The sequence below is a fragment of the Perca flavescens genome, chromosome 6, assembly GCF_004354835.1.
Source record: "Perca flavescens isolate YP-PL-M2 chromosome 6, PFLA_1.0, whole genome shotgun sequence".
Taxonomy (NCBI): Eukaryota; Metazoa; Chordata; class Actinopteri; order Perciformes; family Percidae; genus Perca; species Perca flavescens.
The window spans coordinates 5,360,077-5,374,689 of record NC_041336.1 but is presented as its reverse complement, the minus strand read 5'-3'; the positions used below and the strand labels follow the sequence as shown (position 1 = coordinate 5,374,689).

Below are 14,613 nucleotides of genomic sequence, written 5' to 3'. Positions count from 1 at the left end.
GGGTTAGAAGCACTCAGAGCTTTTACTTCAGTAAATGTAGTAATACCACGTAGTATAAACATACACTTGAAGCAATGATTCTTAAAGTGAGGTCCTCAGAGGCTTCTTTTTTTACAAAAGGCTTCATAGTTCAACAAATATTAAATTTTTTGAATCTCAAATAGTTTATAGATTACATTTACTTATATTTTCTAGGTTTCTTCTATCTCTTATAATATGCAAAAATGTTTTGATACATGAAGTGTTGTTTTTGACGATTTTCATATTTTTTAATTTGTTTTCTATTTTTTCAAAAAAAAATGTAGGGTTTGTTGGAAGTTTTTGGTGCATTTTTGTCTTCCTTTTTTTTCGCAATTCTTTTAGTTTTTGCGCTTCATTGAATACATGCATACAAGTCCCAGGACCTCCCTAAATTGACTTTTTTTATGTTTTATTTTAACATAAAGGTCTTAAATTTATTTCTTAATGGTCTTAAAAAGTCTTAAATTTAACTTGGTGAAACCTGCAGAAACCCTGCAATGATTTTCTGATTCGATTCCAATTCGATAACATTTTCCATTTGATATCAACCAGGTTAGGAAAATACCAGTTTAGCTCGGATATGAAAGAGATTCTCTGAGAACTTCTGCATTAAATTGTATGCTAGAAGCAGGAAGCAACCCTCGCATATAATAATAGTAATACTATAAAGTACCAGGTTGATGGTTACATTAAGAACTGACCCCCAAACATGTTTGTTTAAAGTACTTTTTAATGAACAGGACTGACACTATATTAACATATTAAAAGATTGATTTCTGAAGTTTATGAATCAATGATTTTAATTGGAGAATCGGTCATATTTCAACCCAGCCCTATTTGGGATGTTTGTCGGGTTTTAAATACTGTTTTTATTAAATATGAATATCAGTCATTGAAAGATTTGAAAATGTGAAATAGAAACAACAGTCTGTTGGCTCCAGGAGAAGAGAATCTGACTGATCTGGTTGTGTTTACACAACTAGATTAGACCCGAGGACAACAGGAGGGTTAACTTCCTGTAGTGATGTTTAGTCAAGAGCAGCACTATCAAAGAAGGACACACACACACAGTGGCCTCTGGGCGGCCTCATGCAAAATCCAGATAACAGAAAGCTCTGAGTTTATATAAAAATTGTTCCTACACATTCATCTCAGTCACCTTGGATTATTCCCACAGTGGTTCCTCTCTGACTGACTTTACAGTTGTTGTAAAAGTTGTAAAGATGCTTTATAAAGGCTACACGCCTCAGTCATTGGATGTTTTCATCTTCTCTGTTAAATCTGTAGCCTGTTATGGAAGCTGCTGCCTCTGGTTGCAGGTGTTTGGGGGGTTTGCTGTTCCCGAAGTCGGAACTGAACTGGGAAAGAAGATTTTTAGGTTTTCTGCACCTACTGCATGGAATAATCTACAGATAAATGAAATAAATTATGCAGTAAAACAAACATATTAGGCTATCACTGAATGAGTTTAAAACTTTTTTTTACAGTTTTAACAATCACTTTGGCACTAATTTCAGAACCTTGACCTCATTTTTCAAAACTCTAGACACAAAACTTACAACCAATGATCAAAATGCACATTTTTCAAAACTCTAACACTTCTTTCAATTGCTTGGATATAATACACATAAACCTAAGATCATTTGTTCATTTAACAAAGATCAGCTGTTCAATATGACACAACTTAACATCAAAGTACTACTATTTAAAAAAGCAATTCACACATTACATTTCAGATGATTGTCTATTCATTCCATTACAATCATGTAACTATCAATCCATACAACTACTCAAAATGATAAGTAACTGTTGCATTACTCTTAATACATAGTTGTATGGAAACAGACAATGTTTAGATCATGAAAGTTTCAAGATAACGAGATTCATTGTCACCAATTAGCGTGGAGCATGAACCAATCAGACTACATTATCTATGGATGTAATATTTCATCATCATTCTTTAATGTAATGTATAACTGTTTATCAGACACTGTTTCTATGGTCCCATGTACCAACCAAAAAACTGAATGAATAGACAATCATCTGAAATGTAATGTGTGAATTGCTTTTTGAAATAGTAGTACTTTGATGTTAAGTTGTGTCATATTGAACAGGTGATCTTTGTTAAATGAACAAATGATCTTAGGTTTATGTGTATTGTATCAGAGCAATTGAAACAAGTGTTAGAGTTTTGAAAAATGTGCATTTTGATCATTGCTTGTGAGTTTTGTGTCTAGAGTTTTGAAAAATGACATCAAGGTTCTGAAATTAGTAGCAAAGTGATTGTACAAAACTGTAAGGTGGAATCTCTAAATCCAGTCATTTAAATGTCCTTTTTTGACACTGTTACTGCTGCTCTGTGCCAGGTCTCCCTTGTGAAAGAGATGTTTGACAAAGCTGGTAAATACAGAATAAATGCTTAATGAAAAAACTGTAAAAATAACGGTGCTTTTTGTACTTTTTAGTTCTGATGCAAATGCAACAATTTATCAAAAGCTTCAGATTGTGTTGTTGGAAGAAAATAGTGCATCATAGTTATTAAGCGCATCGCTGGCAGTTACAGTTTTTTCCAACTGCTTACACACAAAATCTTTTCATGTCACACGATTTTTGAAACCTCTCACTCAAAGTGCAAATCTACACAGCAAATCTCCAAAACCATAAACTATTTCTCAGCCTTTCACTCATCTTTCAATTGCATAAAACACTTTTTTCAAAACATTACACACAATTCTCTACCTAAGACACAAAAATCTAACAGGAAGTGACTTGTTATCCATTTCTAAACACAGCCAATCAAAATGCTATACTTATTTACCAGGGCACACACACACTCCTCACATTTGCAAACACATTATGTCATAACTGAACACTAACCAATCATTGCTTTAGTATAGGCCTATACAGAGGTCAAAGGTCAGATTATCTGTTTTGAACAATGGATGCCAACAATAGACAGAGAGTAAGAGGAGTAGGAGGAAGAGACAGGGGATAACAACGAGGAGGAGGAGGAGGGAAGAAGAGTAAGAAGGAGAGTCATCTCTGATGAGATCAGGGAGAGAAGCCCATCTTGAGTAGCTTTACAGTGGAGTCCATACTGCATGCAACTATCTAATGACTATTTCAGCATTACTAATCAATCAGACTTTGTTTTGCACAAAGTGCATACAATTCTGTCCCCCCCCCCCCACACACACACCCCCCGCCCCGACACACAAGCAGGCATACTGTTTATACTTTTGTTTTCTTGTTCCATGCTACTGTATACAACACTGTGCTACTCTTACTAACGTGATGTTTTGTCCAATCAATATTTTCTGTTTCACTGTAACATTAGATTGTTTTTTACAAGATCACTTTTCAACCACTTTCAGCAGATTACTTTCTTTCTAGAACATTGTAAATGTAGATATAAGCCTATGAAAGACAGAAGAGCTTTAGATTTAGAACAACAGTGTGTACATGGTATATCCATATATTTACTATTATGAAAAAAGTGTTTGCCATTGCAAAATGCTTCATTCTGAGATGTGTTTATGGTATTTTGAATGCAGTGTTTCATTTTGAAGGAGATGTGAGGCATTTAGCATTTTGTGTGTGCAGTTTTAGGAATTGTATGTAGAGTTTTGAAAAAAGGAGACATAGTTTTGAAAACGTGTGTAAGCAGTTGGAAAAAACTGTAATAGGCCTACATTTAAGCGTAATGTTATTTGCCGTTTTAAATGTAGCCTTCATAAATGCAATATATAGGTATATGACACACTCAAGCACTGGTGATTTTAGAACCTTTTTGTGATTGTTTTTGAATGACCCCCTAAAAATTATAATATCAAAAAAACAACTATTTAAAAAAAATCAATTTAAAAGGATACTTCACCGATTAGCATTAAGCTTTGTATCAGTAGAAACCCGGTAGTATTTTTGAATGACCGTGCTTCCCTCACTCATGTCCCCCTGAGAGGAGAGATAGCTGTATTGAGTGTCTGGAAGAAAAACCTCTGATGTCTCTATCTGATCTGTCAGAGGAAGAGCAGGAGACGGTTGTAAAGTTTAACGTTGGTAGTCCCCAGATAAGAAGTTGGTTATTTCATGGCGCAGATTAGAACCCAAATTAACACTTTTGCATGGTACTATATCCATGTCACATTCTCATTAGGGGCTGAGCCCCCCTAAAGGTCTGATCCTAGAATCACCCCTGCACTCAAGCACCAACATACTGTACAGTATGTGTGAAACCCCTCCCCCTTTAGAGGGTGAAGGTGTTTCCTGCTGAACTTAACCGGCTGTTTGTTTTTATCTGCGTCAGTGTGTTCTAACAGCGACAGGTTGAGGTGTTGATCTGAAGACTAACCGGTAAGTTAACACTACTTCATATTAACAAACTGTGGGGAGATGTTATGTATTTATTTATAATAATGTACAGTAGAAGTTTGGTGCTTTCTGACCGTTGACCTTGCAACTTTTAGTTTTTCTGGGTCAAAATGAAAACTTTTGTTGATATTCCTGATGTTTTTGTCACTTTTTTCCTAAATTTTCTTTTTTTAATGCTGCATTATATGTTTGCTTTTTGATCGATTTCCCACTCCAACTTGTTTCACAAAGCGTTAGATTGACAAATGTCCATGTTACAAGAACACAGACTGTATTTAACAAAGAAGAAGAGGAACTAGACCAACTGGTCAGTGCTGTTCTGCAACTTATCAGGAACATTGTGTAGGTCTGCAGCGTCATCTAGTGGCAGCACAGGGACATAACTACCTGATGCATGAAAATAAACAAAAGCAATTACACTAAATATAGATGTCATGTATAACAAATGTAAATGGCTTTAAGAGCATGTTATTGAGGGGAGTGTGACATTGTGACATCTGAGGATGTCTGATCTGAGATGGAAGAAAGGTCCGAGAAACTTTCACTGACAAATGTTAAAAAGCCTAAAAAAAGAGCTAAACTTTTTTTTTTAGATGCCGTTTTTTTTATATTAAAATTGTTAGTATGTTAGCTCTATTTTCTACATACTATACATTTGAATATCTATATAATAGATAGCCATCAAAATGAAGGCTTTTTAAGTGTAAATGATCACCCAACTATGTGTTAGATCTTCTTAGCCAACTTCATTCCAAATAATTACCACTAGTTTAACATTTATTTATGGAATTCATAGTCAATAAACCTCATTCATATACATTTTTACCTAATTTTCAATTAAAAATCCCCAGAAATTATGAATTATTTTGACTAATATTTAAGATCAGAGAAACCATATGTTGATAGATAATCACAGCCTGTTTTGTGTATGGAACAATCTAAGTTATTTTTGGGAAATTTGATTGACAGAAACCCATATATTTGACATAGAAACTTTGAAAACAACAGGACAACAGAAGGGTAAACTTTTTTCAAGAAGACTGCCTTGGACCTTTTTGAACTTTTGTGTTCCATTCCTAAGAGCACCTTCATTATTTGTTTGAATTTCTGAGCGCTCTCAAGCTTTTTTTATTCTAGAGAGACAGTTTTTCCTTTATTATCTGCACCAAAACTCAAACAGGCTCAATACCATTTAAATAAAACACAAAAATGAAATCACATCTTTGTATACATTGTGTTGCCTGTCTGAGGCTCACAGAATCAGTGAACTCTTTTAAAATCACTTCTTAAACCTCTTTTCATAGACATGTGATGTCGTCTCTTTGTTTTTTTATTTATTTTACTTATTGATGTTATTAGTTGTGATATAGCCTGCCCTAGGCAAGGCAACTTTATTTATATAGCACATTTCAGCAACAGGGCAATTCAAAGTGCTTTACATAAAACATAAAAGAGCAGTTAGAAAACAATTAAAACAATTTAACAGCAAACAAAAAGAATTGTTCCCCCTGTCCATGAAGTTCTTAACTGTAATATCTGAATGCGTAAGGTCTACATTTTAACATTAGCATTTTACAAATTTTTGTGTGATATTTGCACAATTAATTTATGATAGATATTTTTGTTAGACTTGATGCTTCTTTCTGTAGCAATTCTCACCATGGAAATTAAATGACACACACACACACACACACACACACACACACACACACACACACACACACACACACACACACACACACACACACACACACACACACACACACACATTTAATACCACAGTAGCATTTTACTTGTTTCTTTTCTTCTTTTACTTTTCCATAATGTATATTTATTATTTTACCCAATTAATTTATGTTTATATATAATATATATTTTGACAGATTTAATGCTCTTTTTCCTCATACTATATAATCACTGCTGCTAAATCATCTGTTCAAATCTACATTCTAACTGATCTTTCCAGATTTTCTAAAGTCAAGAAGATGGAAGTATGTTTGGATGAATGGCTTGAACACTTCCACTCCAATGGAAATCAGCCGTACTTTGGCCGTAGACCTTCACAAACACGGTAAAACTGATTATATACTCATCATCATGTTTAACCCTTGTGTAGTCTTCTCCGTCGACCTTGCAACTTTTAGTTTTCTGGGTCAAAATAAAAAAAAATTCCAACATTTTGGTCGTCTTTTTCAACACTTTGTCACTTTTTTCTTAGTTTGTGTCAATATTTTTCCACGCTTTTTTGACGTTTTGGCGTGTGACGTTTTTTGTAAGCGTTTTCTGATGTTTGTCGTTTTTTTTTACATTTGTTTCCTACGTTTTTCAACGTTCTATTATAATTTTTTCTTAACATGCTATAAAATTGAATAAAACACCCAAATTCAATGAAAGTAGAGAACTGATCATTTATTCAACTCGTGAAGAGTGTTGTATGGAACCATCCACGTTATTTTGTTTTAAAATTTGGTTGAAAGAAACCAGGGCTGCACAATGAATCACAATTTTATCAAAATCACAATATGGACTAGTGCAATATCCAAATCGCACACAGCTACGAGAGAAGCTGGAGAGGCATAACTTGCTCCCCACCGAATAAGGCTAATAAAGTAATGATTAAAAAAACACAAATGCTTGATCAAGGGCCCGGCCCGATCATAGCGGCGCAAAAAATTGGCCCAGCCCGTGGGTCGGGTCGGGTCTGGTTCGGGCTTGGGCAGAGAATCTAAACTCTAGTACAGATTCTCGCAAAAATCACACTTCAATATTTTTTTTTTTTTTCAATGAAAATGAGAATAATGATACAAAAACGATTATTCTCTCCAATATTGTGAATCATATCTTAATCGTAATATCAGTCAAAAATAATCACAATTAGATATTTTCCTCATATCGTGCAGCCTTGATAGAAAGTGTTTTTTGGTTGTCATCTTATAACTATAACTTTTTTACAGGATCAAGTGTACTTCAAGCAATCAGAAGAACCAGATCAACCTGAAGGTAGGCAGCAATATTTAATAATTGTAGTATGAAACACTGAGCAGATGTGTTACTGGATGCAGGTTGATCCCTGATATTTCTCTAATTTATACCAACACATCTCACCTTTTATTTAGTCAACCAAAAACATGAGTTGTATTGCACATCGTTTAATCAAAGGCTTTCATTGTCTCTGTCAGGTGATTCTACCTGAAGGTAGGCCGATGAAAAGGCCCTCCAAGGAATGTCCTCCAGACTTCTGAACCCAACCTTTATCAAACAAGGTGAGGTCATCAGTACTTTAAGATTATATACTATAACACTGGCACCGTTGTTTACAGATTCTGATATATAGCTTTAATAGTTTGAATTGTTCTCTGCAGATAAATGTAGTTGTTTTAATAATAATAATAATAATAATAATAACAACAATAATAATATGTAATGTAATAAAATATGTTTTGATTTAATGCAGTTCCTGATAAATCATTGCTGTCAGCGTGTACTGTACATGGTTCTAACAGGAATTAAGAGAAAACATGTTTTACATAATAACAGAACAGAGACATCCTTAATAAACGATACCTAGACAACAATATTATTTTAGTGTCTGTGTGATGTGTGTTAAATGTAACAGTGCAATCTGCTGCAGAGTATTTTCATTATTTTAGAGTGTTCCAACAAAAAGCAATCACCAACTTTATAAATTCTATTTAATAACTTATAATATCAGGTGTTTCAAATCGTGGTTGTGTTCTCTGCTGCCAAAACATCTGTTATAATCTGCATTGTAACCTATATTTCCAGATTCCCTGAAGTCAAGAAGAAGAGTAAATCTCAGAGAGGATCAGCGTCTTCAAATGTCAGTTTAATTCAACATTGAACATGAAGTGAGACAAATTGAAACAGTGTTTAACAGACATGAGGAGGACATCTTCAAGGCCAAACACTAACATGTTGTTATGGATTCATTAAAAGTAACCTAATTGGCTGAGCTTTGTATTTTGCACATTTCACATCTTTCTGATTCTATTTTTTAGGTCATTTCTTTGTATTTGGTGAATTTGAAGCCCTGTGCTGTTCTTTGTGATTTTTTGTTTTTTAGATGTATACGATACTTTAATCGTGATATTGATTATTATTTCTTTAAGGTTTATTGCTATCAGTATGATTTTGGGGAAACTGGTTTACTCAGACATGTTCAGCCACGACAACTAAAGCCCCTACGTGTTTAAAATCTAACCGTGATTCAGGTAAGTTCCTCCTCCGGCTCTAAAACAGCAGCACGGTCTCTTGATTTGCATCATAAAGATCTGATTTATTGTAGCACAGCGGTGTTTATTGTATCCACGGTGAACTGTGTGTCTATTTAAGAATAATGCACATCATTTGGGGTTAGAAGCACTCAGAGCTTTTACTTAAGTAAATGTAGTAATACCACATATTATATATACACTTAAAGCAATGATTCTTAAAGTGAGGTCCTTGGTTTTAAGATTCATTTATTTAATTTATGACTTCTTTTTTTCTACAAAAGGCTTCATAATTTAACAAATATTTAATTTTTTTAAAATCTTTAAAAAAAATATTATATAACTATTTAAAAATAGTTTATAGATTACATTCACTTATATCTTCTATCGTTCTTCTATCTTTTATAATCTGCAAAAATGTTTTGATACATAAAGTATTAAAAACATTTAATAGTCAAATTATTCCATACATCGGGACTAAAAAAAGATTCACAACCTCTGACTTAAAGTACCAAAATTACAAGTATTTATAATGCAGAATGGCCCATGTCAGCATATATATATATATATATATATATATATATATATATATATATATATATATACATAAAATAATATACATAAAATAATTATTGATGCATTAATGGCAGGGTTGGTAACTATTTCCAATATAGCCTTTTTCATATTTTGTTTGTAATGTTCTTTAGACCCCGACAGCAATAAATAACTTTTGGGCTCTGACAAAGAAGCAAAAAAGATCCGTCATCCATAGCTGCTGTAATCCTGTAAAAACTCCCACCAATCACTAGCGCGGTCCACTTGGAAAGAACCAATGAATGCACTAGCTTCCCTTTCTCACGTCTTAGTCCATCCGGCCGAGGAAGCATGGAAGAGATGTGAGGAAATCGTGAGAGGAAACGAGGAAATGTGTTTTAGAGGTATTAGATGTCCTTTCCTCTGAAGCGTCACATGAATTTGTCAGTTCTACGGGCGGAGTTAGCAACGGCTTTCAGCTGCACGGCTTCCAGGAATTTTGCTCTTGTGTATCCTTGATCATAGCTCCTCAGAGATCCCTCCTCCATCCTCGATCATAGCTCCTCAGAGATCCCTCCTCCATCCTCGATCATAGCTCCTCAGAGTTCCTACTCCATGCTAGCTCCTCGGGGCAGGAATATTAGCTTTGAGATAACACACAACAACTTCTGGTTCAAGCAAAGAGATATCAAATAAAAGAAGTGAGATTCAGTCCCAATATACTGCTGGGTAGTATTTCCCTCATTTTAACTTATAACAATATATTGATCTGAATCTGCAAAATAATTTAAGTTATCATATAAATGTAAAAAATGGAAATACTCAAGAACAAGTACCTCAAAAGTACAGGCAATAAGTAAATGTTAGTTACTTTCCATCACTGCCTGCCTGCAATGATGAAAGATAATTGTTTAAGATGAGTATTAGTCTGAAATATGTATAAAGATGCTACATAAATACTCTAAGTTTATCTGAAAATAAAGGACATTTTCTATTTGACCAACTGTAAAATCTCTCTCTGAAACACACAAAAAACACACCTGAAATGTATGTTTCAGCCAAACAAACGGTTTGCTCTGCACACAACTTTATTCAGGTCCGTACAAACAAACACACACCGCTGGTTTGATCCCGGTTCCAAACAAACAGCTCATTTTTGATTCTTTACTTGAAGTGCAGCCAGCCTTTAGCTTGATGTGGGGAAGATAAAGTGCAACATCGAGTGAAAACAAGACATAAACAAGTTCAAACTGATCGACGGCACAAAACCAAACGTTTTGAAATGATAGCAGGTTATTAATGAGTGGAGTCTCTTCAGAGATGAGCTTTAGTACGGCACTCTGCACATGTAATGGCACTATATAAAAATATCAGATCATATAATACGTTAGGACACATCAACAGATTGAGTAGAGATGTTCCGATACCATTTTCTCCTTCCCGATACTGATTCTGATATCTAAACTTGAGTACCGATCCGATACCAATTAAGTTAAGAATATATATATATATATATTTTATTACAGCTGTATACTACTGGATGGATGTGATATGATTACTATCATTGTTGTATAGCCTTGCTCAGGTTAAAGTCTTTGTAAAACGTGAGCAAATACATACAGAGAATCAATGCCATAGAACTTTCTTTTATTATCTAGTTTGACCGTGAGTCATAACGTAAAAACAACAAAAATAAACTACTTTAAAACTATAGTGCGTAGTTTCTGTCGCCGCCATGAGGAATTCTAAGCAATGACAACAACACTGTCGATGATACAAGCCTTACGTGATTGAGCTGATAGTCTTCATTAGCTTTGCAGCATTTGGCAATGGCTTGAATGTAATGCACCTTCATTAATATCAAAAAGTTGCGCACTAAAGTAGATTTTCTAAATTGTGAGGTATCGGATCGGTGCGTAGACTCACATACTCACTGATACAGATACCAGCATTTTAGGCGGTATCTGAGACTTTTTTTCGGTATGTGAACAACTCTAACGTTGAGGGTTCTTCAGTTCATGAATCCAAGAAAATATTTAGTCCCGGTAACAGCTCTGTAATGTCCGTCCTGTTGGCTGCTTGGGTTGTTTCAGTCCACTGAGAGATAATTACTAAATCTAATTGCAACTTTATACTGAAAAAACACAAAGAAAACATTTTTATATTTACAGAGTTCTATTTCCAAAAGAGCTGCACCCAAGGTAACCATCATTTAGCATTTTTAGTGAGATGTTTTTGTTTATTAATACTGCAAATGTAGGTCCTATTTAATAACACCTAGTTTCCATGTCACTCTGCAATATTTCTTTTCCTAGGATGGTGATGACCCGCCCTACTCTGCCCCTGATTGGCTTACCCTGTTATTCTTACCCTTACCCCAACCAATCCAACCAAGGCAGCGGGTACTAGCCAATCAGAGGCAGAATAAGGCGGGACATTCCTTTACCAGCCTGGGGAACTTGTCCCTACCCGTCTAGTGGACCACCATGGGACCTTTTTATATAAAAAATATGAACGTTAGTGAACAGAGAGAGACAAATAATCTTTTGATCTTGTTTGAATTGAGCCATGGATTACACATATGATGTTTGTCAATTAAAAAGACAATTTTCACCTCGTACCAGTGGATGTTTTCAGCTTTAAAGACTTGACTTGAACAAACATCAGTGTTATCAGAACTACCTAAAATGACAGAAACCATCTTGGGGAAAATGTATTTGATGTGTAATTTGATTTTTAGTTTGGTCCATGCCCCATCCATTAACATGGAGGGGGCGGGGCTTATGACCTATGCTGCAGCCAGCCACCAGGGGGAAATCCAGATGTTTCAGCTTAATTTATACAGTCTAGCTATTCAGTCATCAACCCCCTGGCCGGGCCTCCACATGCTAAATAACAGCTGATCCTGGTCCGTCAGCAGTGCAGCACAAAAGAGAGAATTGTCCGCTGAACCTTTTGAGGCGCAAGGTTTTCAAATCAACTCAACCCAAATCATGATTTTCTCTATAAAACATAACAGGCGAGATCTGTAAAACACACAATATAAAGTTAATATTCTCTAATTTTCTGCTCCTCCATTTACATTATGTTCCAGCCCTTCGTGAGTTCAGTTTGATTCCTGTTTCAGACCAGCTTTTTCTACGTCATCGTTCCACATCTGTGTTTCTGTTTACGTCTTGCAGCGCTTGTCCTTCTCCCTCCTTCAGTTTTTGCACTTTTTTTCGTATATGTGTCAGCGAGAATGTAGCAGTATTTTCGTCCGACTTTCGTTCGGAAGTGACAAACACGAGTCCTCTGACAGGTCGGCGGCAGGAGGACGAGGACCTGAGACGTCCGTGGAGATACCTACTCTACTTTCTTCCCTTGACTTCCCTCCTTTGTCTCCTGCTCCCTCGTTTCCTTCCCTTCCTTCTCTCCCTCTTACCTTTTCAGTTTGCCCTGTTGCTGAAATGTGCTATACAAATAAAGCTGCCTTGCCTTGTCTTTCCTTACCTCCCTCTTTCCCTTCCTCTCATCTGATCTCTCATCTCCTTCTCGTCTCTTCGTCCCCTCCTCCTCTGTCTCTGTCCTCCGAGTGTTGTCATTGGCTGTCGCTCTCTCCCAGTAGCCAATAGGTGGTCATCTTCCCTTTGCCCTTGACGTCGATCTCTCCTCTCAGCTCCAGCTGGAAGCAGTTGAACTCCATCAGGACGTCTCGAGTCGCTGCCGACACGTGGATCTTCAGCGCTGCGCACACACACACACACACACAGACACACACACACACACACGGGTGTATACACACACACACACACACACACAGGAACACACACACACACACACACACACACACACGGTATACACACACACACACACACACACATACACAGGAACACACACACACACACACACACGGGTATACACACACACACACACACACACACACATGGGTACACACAGGTAGACACCCACACACACACACACACACACACAGGTAGACATACACACACACACACACACACACAGGTACACACACACACACACACACACAGGTACACACACACACAAACGCGCACAAGGGTACACACACATACACATGGGTACACACACACACACACACACACACACACACACACACACACACACACACACAGCCACAGGTGTATACACACACACACACACACACACACACAAACACACACACATACAAGAGTTCATTTCTACACAGGCAGGGTTAAACAAATGCTGTAATTGAACTCCTAAACACATGAGTTCATCTGTTTAGGGAACTAGTTAGTGGTTGGTAATGTATGTTTTGATATTTGATATATTTGCAGTCACATATTTAACCAGATGTGGCCGATTGGAGTTCATTTTCTTATGGCTCAAATGAATCTTTAACATTAGCTGATCAGCTGAGAATCTGCCAGTTTAATTATCCTTGTTATCGTATCAATATCTGATCAACTTACTAGTTCTTAAACAAGCCATACTGTATAATGGGTTTGTTTATTGTTACCGGCTGCTCAAGACTGTTTCAGACTTTTTATCCAACGAATGGAGCAGTTTTATTAATGGAGGAATGTAGTTACACTAAACCTTAGATGTGATGAGGGATTCGATTAAATAATTACATATGTATAATGTAGGGCTGGTTACCAAAACGTTTTAGGAACCTGCCCAATGACTGCCTTGTCATTGGGATTAAATACCAGTTTCAATCCCTAACGAGTAAATGTCATCAGCGTCAGTGAGCCAATCGGCACGCAATGTTTGTGATTGGCTAACGTTTCAGGTCATAGAAGTCGTGTGTGTTGTATTTTGACAGGCCTGACTACAGCGTGTGTGTCACAAAGATGGAAAGCTGTAGAGCTGGACAAAAAATAAAAGATTGGCGGTCTAACGTGACACGTCGTAGAGACAATCGGGAAAAAACTGATTTCTACCGAAATGTGTAATGTCAAAATTTCTTTCTGTTAAAATGGATTTTATAAAATTTGTATTGAAAAAAGTATCGTTGAGCATCTTGTATCGATGATACCCAGCCCTGGTTAGCAGCTACTGAACCTCAGCCTGACCGACAACATTATCTAACCCAGGGGTTCTCAAAGGGGGGTACGTGTCCCTCTAGGGATACTCTGGAGGACTGCAGGGGGCACATGTCCCCCTAGGGGTACTCTGGAGGACTACAGGGGGTTCGTGTCCCTCTAGGGGTACTCTGGAGGACTACAGGGGGTACGTGTCCCTCTAGGGGTACTCTGGAGGACTGCAGGGGGCACATGTCCCCCTAGGGGTACTCTGGAGGACTACAGGGGGTTCGTGTCCCTCTAGGGGTACTCTGGAGGACTGCAGGGGGTACATGTCCCCCTAGGGGTACTTTGGAGGACTGCAGGGGGTACAGGAGCGCTTTTTTCAAAGTTTATGTCGCTATTTTTGAAGTTTGTCACCTTTTTTTTGAAGGTTTTGTCGTTTGTTT

General features: G+C 36.7%; 1 protein-coding gene and 1 long non-coding RNA gene across 3 annotated transcripts in view; one reads left to right on the top strand and one right to left on the bottom strand.

Annotated features, from left to right (window-relative positions):
• Window positions 1–4,287: 4,287 nt before the first annotated feature.
• Window positions 4,288–8,371, top strand: LOC114557974 (uncharacterized). Its single transcript, XR_003692875.1, has 5 exons — window positions 4,288–4,374; window positions 6,359–6,463; window positions 7,347–7,392; window positions 7,572–7,655; window positions 8,179–8,371. It is a non-coding gene; the product is annotated as an uncharacterized LOC114557974 (long non-coding RNA).
• A 2,646-nt stretch (window positions 8,372–11,017) lies between these two features.
• The window catches only part of LOC114557964 (atrial natriuretic peptide receptor 1), a 124,663-nt gene continuing 121,067 nt past the window's right edge, over window positions 11,018–14,613 (bottom strand). For both annotated transcript variants that reach the window (XM_028581734.1, XM_028581735.1), the window contains one exon: window positions 11,018–12,884. In XM_028581734.1, the coding sequence (XP_028437535.1) occupies window positions 12,739–12,884 (146 nt within the window). In that variant the 3' untranslated portion in view covers window positions 11,018–12,738. The remainder of the gene's footprint in view (window positions 12,885–14,613) is intronic.